Source organism: Artemia sp. Qi Xiang Cuo, chromosome 14 (genome assembly GCF_049724085.1).
Source record: "Artemia sp. Qi Xiang Cuo chromosome 14, ASM4972408v1, whole genome shotgun sequence".
NCBI lineage: Eukaryota > Metazoa > Arthropoda > Branchiopoda > Anostraca > Artemiidae > Artemia > Artemia sp. Qi Xiang Cuo.
The window spans coordinates 5,804,567-5,828,364 of NC_142807.1; the positions used below are offsets into that span (position 1 = coordinate 5,804,567).

A 23,798-nucleotide genomic window follows, 5' to 3' on the forward strand; every position below is an offset into this window, starting at 1 on the left:
ATAAAAGAAATCCAAAATGAACTTTGAAAAATTAAGAGAATGTACCTGTGACAAGGTAAACCACAGCAAAACACTACTGAAATATTCCAACTCTTGCATTTCAACGAAAAGAAATTCAAAATGATTTTTGAAAAATCAAGATAATGTAACTGTGACAAGGTAAACCATGACAAAACACTACTGAAATATTCCAATTCTTGCATTTTAATGAAAGAAATCCAAAATGAACTTTGAAAAATCAAGAAAATGTAACTGTGACAAGGTAAACCATGACAAAACACTACAGAAATATTCCAACTCTTGCATTTCAATGAAAGAAATCCAAAATGAACTTTGAAAAATTAAGAGAATGTAACTGTGACAAGGTAAACCATGACAAAACACTTTTGAAATATTCCAACTCTTTCATTTCATCGAAAGAAATTCAAAATGAACTTTGAAAAATTAATAGAATGGAACTGTGACAAGGTAAACCACGACAAAACACTACTGAAATATTCCAACTCTTGCATTTCAACGAAAGAAATTCAAAATGAACTTTGAAAAATCACGAGAACGTAACTGTGACAACGTAAACCACGACGAAACACTACTGAAATAATCCAACTCTTACATTTCAACGAAAGAAATTCAAAATGAACTTTGAAAAATCAAGAGAATGTAACTGCGACAAGGTAAACCACGACAATACACTACTGAAATTAACTAACTCTTGTATTTCAATGAAATAAATTTAAAAGAACTTTGAAAAATCAAGAGAATGTAACTGCGACAAGGTAAACCACGACAAAACACTACTGAAATAATCCATCTCTTGCAATTCAATGAAAGAAATCCACAATGAACTTTGGAAATCAAGAGAATGTAACTGTGACAAGGTAAACCACGACAAAACACTACTGAAATAATCCAACTCTTGCATTTCAATGAAAGAAATTCAAAATGAACTTTGAAAAATCAAGAGAATGTAACTGTGACAAGGTAAACCACAACAAAACACTACTGAAATATTCCAACTATTGCATTTCAACGATAGAAATTCAAAATGAACTTTGAAAAATTAAGAGAATGTAACTGTGACAAGGTAAATCATGACAAAACACTACTGAAATAATCCAACTCGTTCATTTCAACGAATGAAATCGAAAATGAATTTTGGAAAAACAAGAGAATGTAACTGTGAAATGGTATATTACGACAGAACACTAGTGAAATAACTCAACTCTTCCATTTCAATGATAGAAAATCAAAAGAACTTTAAAAAATCGAGAGACTGTAACAGTATCATAGTAAACCGCGACAAAACAATAGAGAATTTTTCCACATCTTGTTTTGCAACGAAAGAAATTCAAAATGAACTTTGAAAAATTAAGAGAATGTAACTGCCACATGGTAAACCACGACAATACACTACTGAAATAATCCAACTCTTGCATTTCAATGAAATAAATTCAAATGAACTTTGAAAAATCAAGAGAATGAAAGTGTGACAGGGTAAACCATGATAAAACACTACTGAAATAATCCAACTCTTGCATTTCAATGAAAGAAATCCAAAATAAACTTTGAAAAATCAAGAGAATGTAACTGTGACAAGGTAAACGACGACAAAACACTACTGAAATTTTCAACTCTTGCATTTCAATGAAATAAATCCACAATGAACTTTGAAAATTAAGCGAACTCAAATGTAACAATGTAAAGCAAAGCAAAACACAAGTTAAATATTTCAGATAGTGATTTTCAATGATAGAAATTACAAATAAGCTTTGAAAAACTAACAGAATATAACCGAGACACGTTAAGCCATGATAAAAAACTGCTTAAATAATCCAACTCTTGCATTTCAGTGAAAGAAATCAAAAATGAACTTTGAAAAATCAAGAGAATGTAACTGTGAAATGGTAAATAATGACAAAACACTACTGAAATAATCCAACTCTTGCATTTCAATGAAAGAAATTCAAAAGAACTTTGAAAAATAAAGAGATTGTAACTGTATCATGGTAAACCACTACAAAACACTACTGAAATATTCCAACTCTTGTTTTTCAACGAAAGAAATGCAAAATGAACTTTGAAAAATTAAGAGAATGTAACTGTATCATGGTAAACCACGACAATACACTGCTGAAATAAATCAACTCTTGTTTTTCAATGAAAGAAATTCAAATGAACTTTGAAAAATCAAGAGAATGAAAGTGTGACAGGGTAAACCACGACAAAACACTACTTAATTATTCCAACTCTTTCATTTCAATTAAGGAAATAAAAAATGAAATTTGAAAAATAATGATAATGTAGCTGTGAAAAGGTAAACGATGAAAAAACACTACTGAAATAATCCAACTCTTACGTTACAACGAAAAAATCCAAAAGGAACCTTTAAAAATCAAGAGAATGTAGCCGTGACAAGATAAACCACGATAAAACACTTTTGAAATATTTCAACTTGCATTTCAATGAAAAAATCAAAATTAACTTTAAAAAATCAATACAATGTAGCTGTGACAGGGTAAACCACAATGAAACACCACTGAAATGTTCCAACTCACGCATTTCAATAAAAAAAATTCAAAATGAGCTTTCAAAGATCAAAATAATGTAAATGTGACAAGGTAAACCACAACAAAACACTACTGAAATATTCCAACTCTTGCATTTCAACAAAAGAAATTCAAAATGAACTTTGAAAAATCAAGGGAATGAAAGTGTGACAGGGTAAACCACGACAAAAAACTACTGAATTATTCAAACTCATGCATTTCAACGATAGAAATTCAAAATGAACTTTGAAAAATCAAGAGAATGTAACTGTGACAAGGTAAATCATGACAAAACACTACTGAAATAATCCAACTCTTGCATTTCAATGAAAGAAATCAAAATGAACCTTGAAAAATCAAGAGAATGTAACTCTTACACGATAAACCACAACAAAACACTACTGGAACATTCCAACTCTTGCATTTCAACGAAAGAAATTCAAAACGAACTTTGAAAAATTAAGAGAATGTAACTGCGACATGATAAACCACGATAAAACACTACTGAATTATTCCAACTCTTGCATTTCAACAAAAGAAATTCAAAATGAACTTTTAAAAATTAAGAGAATGTATCTTAGACAAGTTAAACCACGAAAGAACCCTTCTGATATATTCCAACTCTTGTATTTCATAAAAACAACTTAAAAATGAACTTCAAAAAATCAAGAAAATTAAAGTGTGACAGGGTAAATCACGACAAAAAACTACTGAATTATTCCAACTCATGCATTTCAACGATAGAAATTCAAAATGAACTTTGAAAAATCAAGAGAATGTAACTGTGACAAGGTAAATCATGACAAAACACTACTGAAATAATCCAACTCTTGTATTTCAATGAAAAAAATCAAAATGAACTTTGAAAAATCAAGAGAATGTAACTGTGACACGATAAACCACAACAAAACACTACTGAAATATTCCAACTCTTGCATTTCAATGAAAGAAATTCAAATGAACTTTGAAAAATTAAGAGAATGTGACTGCGACATGGTAAACCACGATAAAGCACTATTGAAATGTTCCAACTCATGCATTTCAATGAAAGAAATTCAAAATAAACTTTGAAAAATCAAGAGAATGAAAGTGTGACAGGGTAAACCACGACAAAACACTATTGAATTATTCCAAATCTTGCATTTCAACGAAAGAAATCCAAAATGAACTTTGAAAAATCAAGAAAATGTAACTGCGACAAGGTACAACAAAGCACTACAGAAATATTCTAACTGTTGTATTTCGATGAAAGAAATCCGCAATGAACGTTGTAAATCAAGAGAATGTAACTGTGACACGATAGACCACAACAAAACACTACTGAAATATTCCAACTCTTGCATTTCAACGAAAGAAATTCGAAATGAACTTTGAAAAACCACGAGAATGTAACTGTGACAAGGTAAACCATGACAAAACACTACTGAAATCTTCCAACTCTTGAGTTTAAACTAAATATAATAAAAAGGAAATTTTAAAAATCAATAGAATTACAGTTATACAGTTTAAAACTTGACAAAACATTTTTGAATTACTGTAGCTCTTACACTTCAACGAATTAAATCCAAAAATAAACTACGGACACTAAAGAGACTGTGAATACGACGAGGTGAACTACAACAAAACACTACTGAAATATTCAAACTCTCCTATCTCAATGAAAGAAATCCGCAATGAACGTTGAAAATCAAGAGAGTGTAACTGTGACACATTAACCAACATCAGAACATTACTGAAATATTCCAACTCTTACTTTTCAACAAAATAAATTTAAAATTAACCTTAAAAAATCACGAGAATGTAATTGTGACAGGGTAAACCACAACGAAACTCTACAGATTTGTTCCAGCTCATGAATTTCAACGAAAAAATTCGAAATAAACGTTAAAAAATCAAGAAAATGTAACTGTGACATGGTAAACCATGACAAAACACTAATGCTGTGAGGGGGAGTCGAAAGTTGGGGGGTGGGGCCCATGTGTGTCCCAAAATGCGCAAATTAAAAAATATTAAAAAATGGGGGCTCAGGGGCCTTTGGGGGTCCGGGGGCCCTTTGGGAGCCCGGGGGACCTTTGGGGACCGGGGGCTTCCTTCGGGGTTGGGGTAGGGGGATCGGAGCCCTTTGGGGTTGGGGTTGGGGGATCGGAGCCCTTTGGGGTTGGGGTAGGGGGATTGGAGCCCTTTGGGGTTGGGGTAGAGGACCTCACGACACTGTTCAAATGGAACTTGTGTATTATAACGACCACAGAATTTCACCCTCAAATCTTCGTCTAAAACCACTTCTAAAATCCTCTTTTAAAATGTCTCTAACTGTTTCACTGAAATAATTCCCTAAAATGTCTAAAACGGTTTCGCCCAAATAACCCCTAAACGTAATTTCTACGTGTTCCTTTTGTTTTTGACATCCCTGCGCTGTCACATTTCAAATAACTAGGAAACCCTTTCAATCGTTAATTTCTTCATCTCTAAGATCAAAACATTCGCCTGGAAACAATTTCCTTTTCATGACGAATCAATCAACCTTGACATCACCTGTCAGACATTAATAAACTTCACCCGGAAACAATTCTCTTGGACGAACTCCAAAGATAATAATACACCTTGCCCGGAGACATTTTAGGAAACCTGTTCTCCCTGGGGAGTCCATACTCATATTTGGTGTAGGATTGGGACTGACAGCACAGGTGTTCTCCCTAGGGACTCTATGCCCATATTTGGTGCCCCCTGGAGTCAATAAGGCCTTTCTACTAAGGAGCGACATTAATACTTAAAACGAACAGAAATTATTCGTATATGAAAGGGGCTGTCCCCTCCTCAACGCCTCGCTCTTTACGCTAAAGTTTGACTCCGTCTCTCAACTTTATTTTTTAAAACAATAAAGAACTTAGGCGTAAAGAGCGAGGTGTTGAGGAGGGGATAACCCATTTCATATACGGGATAATTTATGTTTGTTTTAAGTTTTAATGTCGCTCCTTACTTTCAGTTAAAAACTTGTTTTTTTAGTTAATCAAACACTTCGTGGTAAAGAACTGTAAGTAAGGAGCAACCCGGCTCAACGGTAACCGAAACTCTAAAAAACGGAATTTCGATGTCAATAGATACATCAAAAGAGTCAGTTTTTATTGCTGATTTCAAATATATAAGTTTTATCAAGTTTAGTTTTACCTATCAAAAGTTACGCGCCTGAGAAAATTTGACTGATTTTAGAAAAAAGGGGGAAGGACCCCCTAAAAGTTATAGAAGCCTAATGAAAATCACACCATCACATTCAGCGTATAAGAGAACCCTACTGTAGAGGTTTCAAGCACCTATCCAAAAAAATCTGGAGTTTTTCATTTTTTGCCAGAAGAAGGATCACGGATGCGCGTTTATTTATTTATTTTTTTTCTCCAGGGGTGATCATATCGACCCAGTGGTTATAGAATATCGTGGGAGGGCTCATTCGAACGGAAATTAAAAGTTCTAGTGCACTTTTTAAGTGACTCTTTCAAGAAATAGAGGACAACTAAGCCCCCTCCCACACTCATTTTTCCCCAAAGTCACCCGATCAAAATTTTGTGATAGCCATTTTGTTCAGCATGGTCGAATATATGATAAATATGTCTTTTAGGATGATTTAATCCCTGACGTCCTTGGGGGAGGGCTGAAAGTTATGAACTTTACCCTATGTTAACATATAGTATTGGTTATTAGGAAGTATACAGACGTTTTCAGGGGGAGTTTTTTCTGGTAGGTTGGGGGTGGGGGAGGGGTCGGGGGCTATATGGGAGGATCTTTCCATGAAGGAAGTTTCCATGGGGGAAGGGACATTGCTATGAAGGGGCGCCGGATTTCCCATCATTATTAAAGAAAAAGATCAGAAATTAAATAAACAAACAAAGTTTTTCAACTGAAAGTAAGGAGCAACATCAAAACTTAAAACGAACAGAAAATTTTACGTATATGATTGGGTTCAACTCCTAGTCAATACCTCGCTCTTTAAGCCAGAGATTTCTTAGTACTTTCGTAAGAGCTATTTATTCTAATTAACGGCCTTTGTGATTAAGGGGTCATTTTTAAAGAATAGGGACAAAATTTGAACTTTAGCTTAAAGAGCAAGGTATTGACTAGGGGCGAACCCCCTAATATACGTATTAAAAATCTATGAATTTAGAAGTTCGTTACGTAAGTTAATTCGTAAGTTACGTATATTTATTACTAATAAAAACGTTCTTAAATAAAATTAAACAAGTTTCGAGAAAGCCATTTAACCAAATAAAATTAAAATTAATATGCAATTTTTTTTAATTATTCGTGTATGGTGAGCCAAAACCAAAACCTGCGTTAATTCAAAAATGTTCAAAAATTAAACAAAAAAAACAAGTTTTTTTTAACTGAAAATAAGGAACGACGTTAAAACTTAAAACGAACAAAAATTATCCCGTATATGAAAGGGGTTGTCCACTCCTCAGCACCTCGCTCTTTACGCTAAAGTTTGACTTTCTCACAACTCTATTTTTAAACAATAAAAAACTTTAGCGTAAAGAGCGAGGCGTTGAAGAGTGGACAGCCCCTTTCATATACGGAATGATTTCTGTTCGTTTTAAGTTTTAACTTCGTTCCTTACTTTCAGTTAAAAAAACTTGTTTTTTTTAGTTAATCTTAAAAACGGACGCAAAGGAAATGCAGGCACGCTATTAAGAAAAAGGAAGAAGAATATTTTTGCTGAGGAGCTGAATCATTTCAAGTGGAGCTTGGTCCTGAAGATCTTCAGTGGCTCTTCTCCAACCTAGGATGAATTTACGTCTTTTTTTACGGTCAATGATAGAAATTATCCATTGCAACTGGCTCAACGAAAACGCTATCCTCGAAAGCCTTGAATCACGGAAAAATAATTGACATTATAAATAAAAGGAACTTGCTTTATGTATGAGACAATGCAGATTTTGTAGTCTAGGAGAGTTAGAGATAAAGTCAATTGCATGCGAAGACAGGCAAAGAAGAGGTATTCCAAAAAAAGTTCTCAGATCACAAGGGAGATACCAAAGCGACATCTGGAGTCATTAATGACTTTATGGGGGAAAGAAAACAGTAGCCAGTCGCCTTCTATTGATATAAATGGATGTTCTGTGAGTGATAAAAATGTTGCTGCGAACCATTTTGGGCAATTTATTCTCAAGTTGGCTCGTCGATCTTGGAGTATGCAAATGATGACAGGAAAATTTTTCTAAGTAATGAATCTGTCGGTTCTCGAGGTAGTAAACCGGAGTTCATTTTAAAAAGTGCACAATGATCAAGATAAGGAAAATTTAAGGGTAATCTGAGAACTTTAAACGGGAAAGTTGTATGTAATACCATACATACTCCAACTTAACACTGTAGACAGGGACCTTTCTATAAGCTTTGAAGCACGCTAAAGCTATTCTGCTCTTTGAAGGGGATGACTGGCCAGGTTCGAGATTGGAGACCAACCTCGATTCTACTGTTATTTTAAAAATGCTAGACAAGATAATGGTACTAGTTAAGAATCCGGTAAGTACGCGGAAAGTGAAGTTTCGTTAATTCTAATGAAATAAAACAAAATAGGATGAAAATTTAATAGTTCATATCAAAATTTGGGCTATATATTTGCACATTAGGCGGGGTGTGAGTAAAGCATAGCATATATTAAATACATAACCTAACCTAACCCAACCTAGGTACCATTTTTCGCCCCTTCAACCCCAAAAAACTAAAGTTTAAATCTTTGTCATGGAGTGAGCAACACCTCATAAGACAGAGAACCCCCTTTTTCTTGTAACTCTCGGTCTTTTCTGATGCGGACTTTCTCGCGGTCTTACCGGATTCTTAACAAGTACCAAGATAATTTGTTGACACTTACATGACCATCGCGCCTAGCAGTACCTACTAAGTGAAACGCGATTCGGGTCTTGAAATGGCCACTCAACGACTCGTTCTCCCATGCATTGTGCTAAATTTTAAATAATTGTTTAAAGAAAGATGAGATCGCCCTAACAGCACATTTTTATTTTAGGAAAGCATTTGACACGGTAGAGTTTAGACTTACGAAGGTATGATTATTTATGCATTATTTAAGGAGTAAGCTTGAATTGTTGCAAAAGTTATTTATGTGGAAGCTCTGTTAAGAGTAAGTTGTGAGTGTTATCTTCACCGTATTGTGTGCCTTGTGGTGCGTCACAGGGGTCTGTCCTTTGCCCAATTCTGTAGCTAATTTATGTAGATGGTACGAGCCTTTTATTTTGGATTATTACCTGACACCAATTGTTGATGACACAGCCTGTACGTTTTCTAGTTTTTCTTTGGCTGGTTTTGTAATGAAAGTAATTGCTTTCTTGAGAAGTTTTTTATTTTTCTACTAGTATGAATTTATTATCAATAAATACTGATAAAAATAATTTATTTTATATTTTAGAGTGTGTAAGACCCCGGACGTTGATTGCAGGATTATGCGTGAGAACAAGCCTGTTACACAGATTCAGCGGACCTGTTTAAGTTTTTACATTGATTGTAATGTTTTATGAAAACACCACAGCGATACTGCTATAGCAAAGGTTACCCGCGGTCTCAGCGTTACTTAGTGCTTCAAGAGTTTTCTTATCTCAAAGATTTTCATTGATCTTATACCATATTTTGATTTAGCTGTAAGTACCATATGGAGAGACGGCTTGTTCAGGTAATTTCTACATAAATCTTAAAAGGTTTCAGATCCTTCAGAACAAAGCGATGTGCATTATTGGAAGACACGCAGAAGGTGTTCATAAGCATTCTCCTTCCTTTCACAAATCACAAGCGTCGAATATAAAACAGTTATATAATTAGAGTATATAATTGAAATTAACTGTTTGCTCATCAACCTTAGAATTATACAAGTCCTTTGGTTTTTCTAGATCATTTTCATGGTTGTAGGTGGTTCCATAGTAGTAGGGTAAGAGGTACCATTTTGCATAAAGCTATAGCAATTACCATGTTATTCTATAGAAGCTCTACACCTTTTCAAAGAGAGTGAGTATCCTCTCATATGGCCTTATGCCCCTTCCATTGTTATTCTATGGGACCTCTACACGTGATTAAACACGTTATGAAACTATGTGCTATTTGCTTATGTCCCGTTGGTACCATTCCAAACGAGTGGGGATTCCCCGCCTGTTCCTAAACATTGCAAAAAAGATAACAGTATGAACGGGAATTCCACGCACAAATTTGTTTCAACTCCAAGTTTTTCAACCAGACTGGTTTTTTGAAAGCATAGTATGTACATGTGTGTATGCTTTGTTATTAAAAACTTGGACACTACAATCAGAATTGTTTGATTGACATTTAAAAAGGGGTAATGAGATTTGCGAATTGGAGTGTAGGATTCGCAAATTTGATCCTATTAAGGATTTACTTGAAATAAAAATTTTTAACTAGAAATGGCTGAAAAGTGTTTTGGGGGAGATGGGGTGATTGTACTGTATAATACACATGTGAAGTTTGGACAGTGTTGTCAATTTAAAATAGTTTAACGTTCCCTTCGTTCTAGGGGGGGGGGTCAATTTTGGAGGGAAAACCGAAAATACTCAGAATCGAAAATAAATGGGATCTGCCTCAAGGGCAAGGCTCAGAGGCCTCTCCTTCCTCTATTTCTGAGGGCAGGGGTCAATTTTGGAGGGAAAACCTAAAATACTCAGAATCGAAAATAAATAGGATCTGCCTCAAGGGGAAGGCTCAGAGGCCCCTCCTCCCTCCATTTCTGAGGGCAGGGGTCAATTTTGGAGGGAAAACCAAAAATACTCAGAATCGAAAATAAACGGGATCTGCCTTAAGGGCAAGTAGTTCATTTTGAATTTCTTTCATTGAAATGCAAGAGTTGGAATATTTCAGTAGTGTTTTGTTGTGCTTTACCTTGTCACAGTTACATTCTCTTAATTTTTCAAAGTTCATTTTGAATTTCTTTCGCGAAATGCAAGAATTGGAATATTTCAGTAGTTACTTGTAGTGGTTTACCTTGTCAAAGCTACATTCTCATGATTTTTCAAAGTTCATTTTGGATTTCTTTCGTTGAAATGCAAGGGTTGGAATATTTCAGTAGTGACTTGTTGTGCTTTACCTTGTCACAGTTACATTCTCTTGATTTTACTAAGTTAATTTTGAATTTCTGTCTTGAAATGCAAGATTTGGAATATTTCAATAGAGTTTGTTTGTGCTTTACCTTGTCACAGTTACATTCTGTTTATTTTCATAATTCATTTTGTATTTCTTTCATTAAAATGCAAGATTTGGAGTATTTCAGTAGTGTTTCGTTGTGCTTTACCTTGTCACAGTTACATTCTGTTGATTTTCAAAGTTCATTTTGAATTTCTTTCATTGAAATGCAAGAGTTGGAATATTTCAGTAGTGTCTTGTCGTGGTTTACCTTGTCACAGCTACATTCTCATGATTTTTCAAAGTTCATTTTGAATTTTTGTCGTGAAATGCAAGAGTTGGAATATTTCAGTAGTGACTTGTTGTGCTTTACCTTGTCACAGTTACATTCTCTTGATTTTTCTAAGTTCATTTTGAATTTCTGTCTTGAAATTCAAGAGTTGGAATATTTCAGTAGTGTTTTGTTGTGATTTACCTTGTCACAGTTAGATTCTGTTGATTTTCATAGTTCATTTTGAATTTATTTTATTGAAATGCAATAGTTGGAATTTTACATTAGTGTTTTGTTGTGCTTTAACTTGTCATAGTTACATTCTGTGGATTTTCATAGCTCATTTTGAATTTGTTTCATTGAAATGCAAGAGTTGGAATATTTCAGTAGTGTTTTGTTGTGCTTTACCTTGTCACTGTTACATTCTCTTAATTTTTCAAAGTTCATTTTGAATTTCTTTCATGAAATGTAAGAGTTGGAATATTTCAGTAGTGTCTTGTCGTGGTTTACCTTGTCACAGCTACATTCTCATGATTTTTCAAAGTTCATTTTGAATTTTTGTCGTGAAATGCAAGAGTTGGAATATTTCAGTAGTGTTTTGTTGTGCTTTACCTTGTCACAGTTACATTCTCTTGATTTTTCGAAGTTCATTTTTAATTTCTGTCATGAAATGCAAGAGTTGGAATATTTCAGTAGTGTTTTGTTGTGCTTTACCTTGTCACAGTTACATTCTGTTGATTTTCATAGTTCATTTTGAATTTCTTTCATTTAAATGCAAGAGTAGGAATATTTCAGTAGTGTTTTGTTGTGCTTTACCTGGTCATTGTTCCATTCTCTTAATTTTTCAAAGTTCATTTTGAATTTCTTTCGTGAAATGCAAGAATTGGAATATTTCAGTAGTGTCTTGTCGTGGTTTACCTTGTCACAGCTACATTCTCATGATTTTTCAAAGTTCATTTTGAATTTCTGTCGTGAAATGCAAGAGTTGGAATATTTCAGTAGTGACTTGTTGTGCTTTACCTTGTCACAGTTACATTCTCATGATTTTTCGAAGTTCATTTTGAATTTTTGTCGTGAAATGCAAGAGTTGGAATATTTCAGTAGTGTGTTGTTGTGCTTTACCTTGTCACAGTAACATTCTATTGATTTTCATAGTTCATTTTGAATTTCTTTCATTGAAAGGCAGGAGTTGGAATATTTCAGTAGTGTTTGTGGTGCTTTACCTTGTCACAGTTACATTCTGTTGATTTTCATAGCTCATTTTGGATTTCTTTCATTGAAATGCAAGAGTTGGAATATTTCAGTAGTGTTTTGTTGTGCTTTACCTTGTCACAGTTACATTCTCTTAATTTTCAAAGTTCATTTTGAATTTCTTTCGTGAAATGCAAGATTTGGAACATTTCAGTAGTGTCTTGTCGTGGTTTACCTTGTCACAGCTACATTCTCATTATTTTTCAAAGTTCATTTTGAATTTCTTTCGTGAAATGCAAGAGTTGGAATATTTCAGTAGTTACTTGTTGTGCTTTACCTTGTCACAGTTACATTCTCTTGTTTTTTCGAAGTTCATTTTGAATTTCTGTCGTGAAATGCAAGAGTTGGAATATTTCAGTAGTGTTTTGTTGTGCTTTACCTTGTCACAGTTACATTCTGTTGATTTTCATAGTTCATTTTGAATTTCTTTCATTGAAATGCAAGAGTCAGAATATTTCAGTAATGTTTTGTTGTTTTTTACCTTGTCACAGTTACATTCTCTTAATTTTTCAAAGTTCATTTTGAATTTCTTTCATGAAATGCAAGAATTGGAATATTTCAGTAGTGTCTTGTCGTAGTTTACCTTGCCACGGCTACATTCTCATGATTTTTCAAAGTTCATTTTGAATTTCTGTCGTGAAATGCAAGAGTTGGAATATTTCAGTAGTGTTTTGTTGTGCTTTACCTTGTCACAGTTACATTCTCTTTATTTTCATATTTCATTTTGCATTTCTTTCATTGAAATGCAAGAGTTGGAATATTTCAGTAGTGGTTTGTTGTGCTTTACCTTGTTACAGTTACATTCTGTTGATTTTCATAGTTCATTTTGATTTTCTTTCATTGAAATGCAAGAGTTGGAATATTTCAGTAGTGTTTTGTTGTGCTTTACCTTGTCACAGTTACATTCTCTTGATTTTTCGAAGTTCATTTTGAATTTTTGTCGTGAAATGCAAGAGTTGGAATATTTCAATAGTGTCTTGTTGTGCTTTACCTTGTCACAGTTACATTCTGTTGATTTTCATAGTTCATTTTGAATTTCTTTCATTGAAATGCAAGAGTAGGAATATTTCAGTAGTGTTTTGTTGTGCTTTACATGGTCACTGTTACATTCTCTTAATTTTTCAAAGTTCATTTTGAATTTCTTTCGCGAAATGCAAGAATTGGGATATTTCAGTAGTGTCTTGTCGTGGTTTACCTTGTCACAGCTACATTCTCATGATTTTTATAATTTAATTTTTATTTTCTGTAGTGAAATGCAAGAGTTGGAATATTTCAGTAGTGACTTGTTGTGCTTTACCTTGTCACAGTTACATTCTCTTGGTTTTTCGAAGTTCATTTTGAATTTCTGTCGTGAAATGCAAGAGTTGGAATATTTCAGTAGTGTTTTGTTGTGCTTTACCTTGTCACAGTTACATTCTGTTGATTTTCATAGTTCATTTTGAATTTCTTTCATTGAAATGCAAGAGTTGGAATATTTCAGTAGTGTTTTGTTGTGCTTTACCTTGTCACAGTTACATTCTGTTGATTTTCATAGTTCATTTTGAATTTCTTTCATTGAAATGCAAGAGTTGGAATATTTCAGTAGTGTTTTGTTGTGCTTTACCTTGTCACAGTTACATTCTCTTAATTTTTCAAAGTACATTTTGAATTTCTTTCGTGAAATGCAAGAATTGGAATATTTCAGTAGTGTCTTGTCGTGGTTTACCTTGTCACAGCTACATTCTCATGACTTTTCAAAGTTCATTTTGAATTTCTGTCGTGAAATGCAAGAGTTGAAATATTTCAGGAGTGACTTGTTGTGCTTTACCTTGTCCCAGTTACATTCTATTGATTTTTCGAAGTTCATTTTGAATTTCTGTCGTGAAATGCAAGAGTTGGAATATTTCAGTAGTGTTTTGTTGTGCTTTACCTTGTCACAGTTACATTCTGTTGATTTTCATAGTTCATTTTGAATTTCTTTCATTGAAATGCAAGAGTTGCAATATTTCAGTAATGTTTTGTTGTGCTTTACCTTGTCACAGTTACATTCTCTTAATTTTCCAAAGTTCATTTTGAATTTCTTTCATGAAATGCAAGAATTGGAATATTTCAGTAGTGTCTTGTCGTAGTTTACCTTGTCACGGCTACATTCTCATGATTTTTCAAAGTTCATTTTGAATTTCTTTCGTTGAAATGCAAGAGTTGGAATATTTCAGTAGTAACTTGTTGTGCTTTACCTTGTCACAGTTACATTCTCTTGATTTTTCGAAGTTCATTTTGAATTTCTGTCGTGAAATGCAAGAGTTGGAATATTTCAGTAGTGTTTTGTTGTGCTTTACCTTGGCAAAGTTACATTCTGTTGATTTTCATAGTTCATTTTGAATTTCTTTCCTTGAAATGCAAGAGTTGGAATATTTCAGTAGTGTTTTGTTGTGCATTACCTTGTCACAGTTACATTCTCTTAATTTTTCAAAGTTCATTTTGAATTTCTGTCGTTAAATGCAAGAGTTGGAATATTTCAGTAGTGACTTGTTGCGCTTTACCTTGTCACAGTTACATTCTCTTGATTTTTCGAAGTTCATTTTGAATTTCTGTCGTAAAATGCAAGAGATGGAATATTTCAGTAGTGCTTTGTTGTGCATTACCTTTTCACAGTTACATTCCGTTGATTTTCATAGTTCATTTTGAATTTCTTTCATTGAAATGCAAGAGTTGGAATATTTCAGTAGTGTTTTGTTGTGCTTTACCTTGTCACAGTTACATTCTCTTAATTTTTCAAAGTTCAATTTGAATTTCTTTCGCGAAATGCAAGAATTGGAATATTTCAGTAGTGTCTTGTCGTGGTTTACCTTGTCACAGCTACATTCTCATGATTTTTCTAAGTTCATTTTGGATTTCTTTCGTTGAAATGCAAGATTTGGAATATTTCAGTAGTGACTTGTTGTGCTTTACCTTGTCACAGTTACATTCTCTTGATTTTTCGAAGTTCATTTTGAATTTCTGTCGTGAAATGCAAGAGTTGGAATATTTCAGTAGTGTTTTGTTGTGCTTTACCTTGTCACAGTTACATTCTGTTGATTTTCATAGTTCATTTTGAATTTCTTTCATTGAAATGCAAGAGTTGGAATATTTCAGTAGTGTTTTGTTGTGCTTTACCTTGTCACAGTTACATTCTCTTAATTTTTCAAAGTTCATTTTGAATTTCTTTCGTGAAATGCAAGAATTGGAATATTTCAGTAGTATCTTGTCGTGGTTTACCTTGTCACAGCTACATTCTCATGATTTTTCAAAGTTCATTTTGAATTTCTGTCGTGAAATGCAAGAGTTGGAATATTTCAGTAGTGACTTGTTGTGCTTTACCTTGTCACAGTTACATTCTCTTGATTTTTCGAAGTTCATTTTGAATTTCTGTCCTGAAATGCAATAGTTGGAATATTTCAGTAGTGTTTGTTGTGCTTTACCATGTCACAGTTACATTCTGTTGATTTTCATAGTTCATTTTGAATTTCTTACCTTGAAATGCAAGAGTTGGAATATTTCAGTAGTGTTTTGTTGTGCTTTACCTTGTCACAGTTACATTCTCTTAATTTTTCAAAGTTAATTTTCAATTTCTTTCGTGAAATGCAAGAATTTGAATATTTAAGTAGTGTGTTGTAGTGGTTTACCTTGACACAGTTACGTTCTATTGATTTTAATAGTTCATTTTGAATTTCTTTTATTGAAATGAAAGAGTTGGAATTTTTCAGTAGTGTGTTGTTTTTCTTTACCTTGTCACAGTTACATTCTCTTAATTTTTAAAAGTTAATTTTGATTTTATGTCGTAAAATGCAAGAATGGGAATATTTCAGTAGTGTCTTGTCATAGTTTACCTTGTCACAGCTACATTCTCATGATTTTTCAAAGTTCATCTTGAATTTCTGTCGTGAAATGCAAGAGTTGGAATATTTCAGTAGTGACTTGTTGTGCTTTACCTTGTCACAGTTACATTCTCTTGATTTTTTGAAGTTCATTTTGAATTTCTGTAGTGAAATGCAAGAGTTGGAACATTTCAGTAGTGTTTTGTTGTGCTTTACCTTGTCACAGTTACATTCTGTTGATTTTCATAGTTCATTTTTAATTTCTTTCATTGAAATGCAAGAGTTGGAATATTTCAGTAGTGTTTTGTTGTGCTTTACCTTGTCACAGTTACATTATCTTAATTTTTCAAAGTTTATTTTGAATTTCTTTCGTGAAATGCAAGAATTGGAATATTTCAGTAGTGTCTTGTCGTGGTTTACCTTGTCACAGCTACATTCTCATGATTTTTCAAAGTTCATTTTGGATTTCTTTCGTTGAAATGCGAGAGTTCGAATATTTCAGTAGTGACTTGTTGTGCTTTACCTTGTCACAGTTACATTCTCTTGAATTTTCGAAGTTCATTTTGAATTTCTGTCGTGAAATGCAAGAGTTGGAATATTTCAGTAGTGTTTTGTTGTGCTTTACCTTGTCACAGTTAAATGCTCTTAATTTTTCAAAGTTCATTTTGAATTTCTTTCGTGAAATGCAAGAATTGGAATATCGTTTCTTCAACTGAAAGTAAGGAGCAACATCAAAACTGAAACCTTGGATACACAATACAGATACTTTATTCAAGAAATTATGAAAAAATCGCAAGTAAGTAACAAACTCTTTCTTGAATTCCCCATTTGGATGCTCAATACAGAAATTTAATTTAAGAAATTATGGAAAAAAAATGTAAGTAAGTAAGTAACAAACTCTATGCTTTTTCTGCATCAATTGTCGGATATGTTGAATAAAATCTGCAAAATCGACATAGCTTTATTTCATTTTTTAAGGTTGATTTAGACGAGGTTACGTGCGCGCAAGTAACTTCGTCTAAATTAACCTTAACTCTTGCATTTCACGACTTGCATTTCAACTCTTGCATTTCACGACAGAAATTCAAAATGAACTTCGAAAAATCAAGAGAATGTAACTGTGACAAGGTAAAGCACAACAAGTCACTACTGAAATATTCCAACTCTTGCATTTCAACTAAAGAAATCCAAAATGAACTTAGAAAAATCATGAGAATGTAGCCGTGACAAGGTAAACTACGACAAGACACTACTGAAATATTCCAATTCTTGCATTTCATGAAAGTAATTCAAAATGAAGTTTGAAAAATCAAGAGAATTTATGTTTGAATATTTATAGAACAACTAATAAATCCTTTATTTTAAATACAAGTTCTATACAATTAAATAAATTAATATTTAAATAGTAAATAAAAGAGATTTTAACTGGTACTATTAAATGCAAAAATACCCAAATCTTAAACATTCCAATTCTTGAATTTTATGACGGAAATTAAAAAGGAACTTTGAAAAATTATGAAAATGTAACTGTGACAAGGTAAAGCACAACAAGTCACTCCTGAAATATTCCAACTCTTGCATTTCACGATAGAAATTCAAAATGAACTTTGAAAAATCATGAGAATGTAGCTGTGACAAGGTAAACCACGACAAGACACTATTGAAATATTCCAATTCTTGCATTTCACGAAAGAAATTCAAAATGAACTTTGAAAATTAAGCGAATGTAACTGTGACAAGGTAAAGCACAACAAAACACTACTGAAATATTCCAACTCTTGCATTTCAATGAAAGAAATTCAAAATGAACTATGAAAATCAACAGAATGTAACTGTGACAATGTAAAGCACAACAAAACACTACTGAAATATTCCAACTCTTGCATTTCAATGACAGAAATTAAAAATGAACTATGATAATCAACAGAATGTTGCTGTGACAAGGTAAAGCACAACAAAACACCACTGAAATATTCCAACTCTTGCATTTCACGACAGAAATTCAAAATGAACTTCGAAAAATAAAGAGAATGTAACTGAGACAAGGTAAGGCTCAACAATAGACTACTGAAACATTCCAACTCTTGCATTTCACGACAGAAATTCAAAATGAACTTTAAAAAATCATGAGAATGTAGCTGTGACAAGGTAAACCATGACAAGACAATACTGAAATATTCAAATTCTTGCATTTCACGAAAGAAATTCAAAATGAATTTTGAAAAATTAAGAGAATGTAACTGTGACAAGGTAAAGCACAACAAAACACTACTGAAATATTCCAACTCTTGCATTTCAATGAAAGAAATTCAAAATAAACTATGAAAATCAACGGAATGTAACTGTGACAAGGTAAAGCACAACAAAACTATACTGAAATATTCCAACTCTTGCATTTCACGACAGAAATTCAAAATGAACTTCGAAAAATCAAGAGAATGTAACTGTGACAAGGTAAAGCACAAAAAGTCACTACTGAAATATTCCAGCTCTTGCATTTCAACGAAGGAAATCCAAAATGAACTTTGAAAAATCATGAGAATGTAGCTGTGACAAGGTAAACCACGACAAGACACTACTGAAATATTCCAATTCTTGCATTTCACGAAAGAAATTCAAAATAAACTTTGAAAAATTAAGATAATGTAACTGTGACAAGGTAAAGCACAACAAAACACTACTGAAATATTCCAACTTTTGAATTTCAATGAAAGAAATTCAAAATTAACTATGAAAATCAACAGAATGTAACTGTGACAAGGTAAAGCACAACAAAACACTACTGAAATATTCCAACTCTTGCATTTCAAGACAGAAATTCAAAATTAACTTCAAAAAATCAAGAGAATGTAACTGTGACAAGGTGAAGCACACCAAAACACTACTGAAATATTCCAACTCTTGCATTTCACGACAGAAATTCAAAATGAACTTCGAAAAATCAAGAGAATGTAACTGTGACAAGGTAAAGTACAACAAGTCACTACTGAAATATTTCAATTCTTGCATTTCACGAAAGAAATTTAAAATGAACTTTGAAAAATTAAGAGAATGTAACTTTGACAAGGTAAAGCACAACAAAGCACTACTGAAATATTCCAACTCTTGCATTTCAATGAAAGAAATTCAAAATGAACTAGGAAAATCAACAGAATGTAACCGTGACAAGGTAAAGCACAACAAAACACTACTGAAATATTCCAACTCTTGCATTTCACGACAGAAATTCAAAATGAACTTCGAACAATCAAGAGAATGTAACTGTGACAAGGTAAAGCACAACAAGTCACTACTGAAATATTCCAACTCTTGCATTTCAACGAAAGAAATCCAAAATGAACTTTGAAAAATCATGAGAATGTAGCCGTGAAAAGGTAAACTACGACAAGACACTACTGAAATATTCCAACTCTTGCATTTCAATGAAAGAAATTCAAAATGAACTATGAAAATCAACAGAATGTAACTGTGACAAGGTGAAGCACACCAAAACACTACTGAAATATTCCAACTCTTGCATTTCACGACAGAAATTCAAAATGAACATCGAAAAATCAAGAGAATGTAACTGTGACAAGGTAAAGCACAACAAGTCACTACTGAAATATTCCAATTCTTGCATTTCACTAAAGAAATTCAAAATGTACTTTGAAAAATTAAGAGAATGTAACTTTGACAAGGTAAAGCACAATAAAACACTACTGAAATATTCCAACTCTTGCATTTCAATGAAAGAAATTCAAAATGAACTATGAAAATCAACAGAATGTAACTGTGACAAGGTAAAGTACAGCAAAACACTACTGAAATATTCCAACTCTTGCATTTCACGACAGAAATTCAAAATGAACTTCGAACAATCTTGAGAATGTAACTGTGACAAGGTAAAGCACAACAAGTCACTACTGAAATATTCCAACTCTTGCATTTCAACGAAAGAAATCCAAAATGAACTTTGAAAAATCATGAGAATGTAGCCGTGAAAAGGTAAACTACGACAAGACACTACTGAAATATTCGAATTCTTGCATTTCGCGAAAGAAATTCAAAATGAACTTTGAAAAATTAAGAGAATGTAACTGTGACAAGGTAAAGCACAACAAAACACTACTGAAATATTCCAACTCTTGCATTTCAATGAAAGAAATTCAAAATGAACTACTTGCCCTTGAGGCAGATCCCGTTTATTTTTGATTCTGAGTATTTTTGGCCTCTCTCCAAAATTGACCCCTGCCCTCAGAAATGGAGGAAGGAGGGGCCTCTGAGCCTTGCCCTTGAGACAGATCCTGTTTATTTTCGATTCTGAGTATTTTTGGTTTTTGCTCCAACTTTGCCCCCTGTCCTCAGAACTGGGGGAATGAAGGGCCACTGAGCTTTCCACTTGAGGCAGATCCCATTTATTTTCGATTCTGAGTATTTTCGGTTTTCCTTCAAAAATTGACCCCCCCTCCCCGGCCCTCAGAAATTGGGGAGCGAATGGCCTCTGAGCCATCCCCTTGAGGCAGATCACGTTTTATTTTTGATTCTGAGTATTTTTGGTTTTCCCTCCAAAATTGACTCCCCCCTCCCCTGCACTCAGAAATGGGGGAACGAAGGGCCTCTCAGCCTTGCCCTTGAGACAGATCATATTTATTTTCGATTCTGAATATTTTTTGTTGGCCCTCAAAAACTGATCCCCCTCTCCTGCCCACAGAAATTGTGGAAAGAGGGGCCTCTGAGCCTTCCCCTCGAGGCAGAGCTCAATAATTTTCTATTATTAGTATTTTTGGTTTTCATGCCCTAATTGACCCCCCTCCCCTGCCCACAGGAATGGGGGTACGAACGGCCGAAGAGCCGTGCCCTTGAGGCCGATCCCAGTTATTTTAGTGTATTTGTATTTTTGGTTTTGCCTCCAAAATTGACTCCTCCCCCTCCCCTGCCGTCAGAAATGGGGGGAACGAAGGGCCTCTGAGCCTTCCCCTTGAGGCAGATCCCGTTTATTTTCGATTCTGAGCTTTTTTTATTGTTCCTCCAATATTGACTCCCCCTCTCCTGCCCGCAGAAAAAGGGGAACCAAGGGCCCCTGAACCTTCCCCGTGAGGCAGATCTCATTTATTTTCGATTCTGAGTATTTTTGGTTTTCCCTCCAAAATTGACCCCCACCCCCTCCCCTGCCCTCAGAAATGGGGGAACGAAGGGCCTCTGAGCCTTCCCCTTGAGGCAGATCCCATTTATTTTCGATTCTGAGTATTTTTGGTTTTCCCTCCAAAATTGACCCCCTCCCCTGCCCTCAGAAATAGGGGAACGAAGGGCCTCTGAGCCTTCCCCTTGAGGCAGATCCCATTTATTTTTGATTCTGAGTTTTTTTCGTTTTCCCTCCAAAATTGACCCCCCCTCCCCTGCCCTCAGAAATGGGGGAACGAAGGGCTTCTGAGCCTTCCCCTTGAGGCAGATCCCATTTATTTTCGATTCTGAGTATTTTTGATTTTCCCTCCAAAATTGACCCCCCCTCCCCGGCCCTCAGAAATGGGGGAACGAAGGGAACGATAAACTATTTTAAATTGACAACACTGTCCAAACATCACATGTTTATTATGCAGTACACAATCACCCCATCTCCCCAAAAACACTTTTCAGCCATTTCTAGTTGAAAATTTTTATTTCAAGTAAATCCTTAATAGGATCAAATTCTCGAATCCTACACTCCAATTCGCAAATCTCATTACCCCTTTTTAAATGTCAATCAAACAATTCTGATTGTAGTGTCCAAGTTTTTAATAACAAAGCATACACACATGTACACACTATGCTTTCAAAAAACTAGTCTGGTTGAAAAACTTGGAGTTGAAACAAATTTGTGCGGGGAATCCCCGTTCATACTGCTATCTTTTTTGCAATGTTTAAGAACAGGCGGGGAATCCCCACTCGTTTGGAATGGTACCAACAGGACATAAGCAAATAGCACAGTTTTATAACGTGTTTAATCACCTGTAGAGGTCCCATAGAATAACAATGGAAGGGGCATAAGACCATATGAGAGGATACTCATTCTTTTTGAAAAGGTGTAGAGCTTCTATAGAATAACATGGTAATTGCTATAGCTTTATGCAAAATAGTACCTCTTACCCGACTCATAGTGATGAAACTTGTCACATGGGTAATTTGCTGTCCCGCGTAGAAGGGGAGCGAGGACTGGGTCCCTTATCAGGTTTTAAGGCCTAGCTTTCGGAGCCCTATTCCAGAGAGTACGCAGACAAAAATTGACCAATGTAAGCATTTAGCTGAAATAAACGTGCTAGGGCAATTAAATCAAGGGAAAACAAAATCCTTGCCAGAAGGCTAGTAAAATATAACTTTACATTTTACAGGCATTCTGCTGTGATTCTTCATTTTACTGTAGTTTTACAACTCGCGATATATCTACTTTTCGAGCTATTTTCTTTTTTTTCTAACAAATCTATTGAAAAGTCAATGACGCCATTTTTTTAAAACATTTTAGCAAACAACATTTGATTCTGTTCATTCTTTTTAACTTTTCAAGTGCAATAAGTGCTTTGCCATTGAATGGAAGGGGACAATAATGCAAAAGGTAATTAATTAGCCTTTTTTCTTATCGACATTTATCCCTAACCCCCATCATATTCAAATGAATATATTAAAAACTATTAGCCCAATCGATGTTTCAATGTCTAATTTAGTCTCTAAATACATACATACCAATTTTTTGGCTTTAAAAAAAATGATGGTTTTAACGATGTAAAAAAAGAAACAAAAAACGAAGGAGGTTTGTAGAGTTCAGCTAGGATAACGAAATGGGGGGGGGAAATTCGACCTTTGGATTATAAATTGTTAAAATAACATATAAAAAATCATAATAATATATTAAAAGTGGTTAGACCAATCAATGTTTCAACATCTAATTTAATTCCTAAATAAATATAAACCAATTTTTATTTAAAAAAAATTGGTGGGATTGACGATGTAAAAAAAAGAAAAAAAGGTGGTTTGTAGAGTTCAGCTAGGATGACGCAGTTGGGAAGAAAATTCGAGTTTTGGAGAATAAAAGCTATGAAACCAACAAGGATTCGTTGAAGGTTATTATGTTTATACAAAAGATACAAAACATAATTATAAACTATACAAAACAATACAAAATTACCGAAAATTCAGCTATTAGTTTTGCCTCTGTATAGTACTATGTTTATTTTACCTCTGTATTTCTATATAGTACTGGGTATAGTAAGTCTGTACACTCAAACAGAACGCACTCAATGTTTAAGCGGAAGGACACGGGTTTGGTTGAAAGATATGACATCACGTAACTGCACAAACGATTTGACCCGATTTACCCCATCTTAACTAATTTTTCTTCATCTGATTTTGTCAATTTCTTGAGAAAGAATTAGCATTTTTAACTTGACTAGCACCTTAAACTAAAACCTTAACTTGACTGTATACAGTACTGGGTATAGAAACATGGTTATAAACTATATGTAGTTATAAACTTGTTTATAACTATATAGTTGATGTTTGGTTTCTTAACAATAGCTCCATTCCTGATTTTAAATTAATTCACCGTCTTCTTGTAACTTTTGAATTTCAATTTTCTGGAAAAAAATAGAAAATTAAAGAAATTATTTTTAAAGTGAACTAATCTCTAAAGCACCTTAGGATAAGAAAAAGGTCCTGCGCCCATAGCCCAAGCCGCGATGACTCTTTTACATGCTTGCGTTGTTTGCGGTCTTTCAGTTGCATCACAAGGCCCACTGTATAACGGTAGACTAGCTGATT

General features: G+C 34.0%; 1 protein-coding gene across 1 annotated transcript in view; it reads right to left on the reverse strand.

Annotated features, from left to right (window-relative positions):
- Positions 1–23,798, reverse strand: part of Tbh (Tyramine beta hydroxylase) — a 212,542-nt gene that overhangs the window by 76,637 nt on the left and 112,107 nt on the right. The window contains exon 4 of the mRNA XM_089100600.1: positions 23,674–23,798. This exon is cut by the window's right edge and continues 73 nt beyond it. Within this exon, the coding sequence (XP_088956726.1) occupies positions 23,674–23,798 (125 nt within the window). The remainder of the gene's footprint in view (positions 1–23,673) is intronic.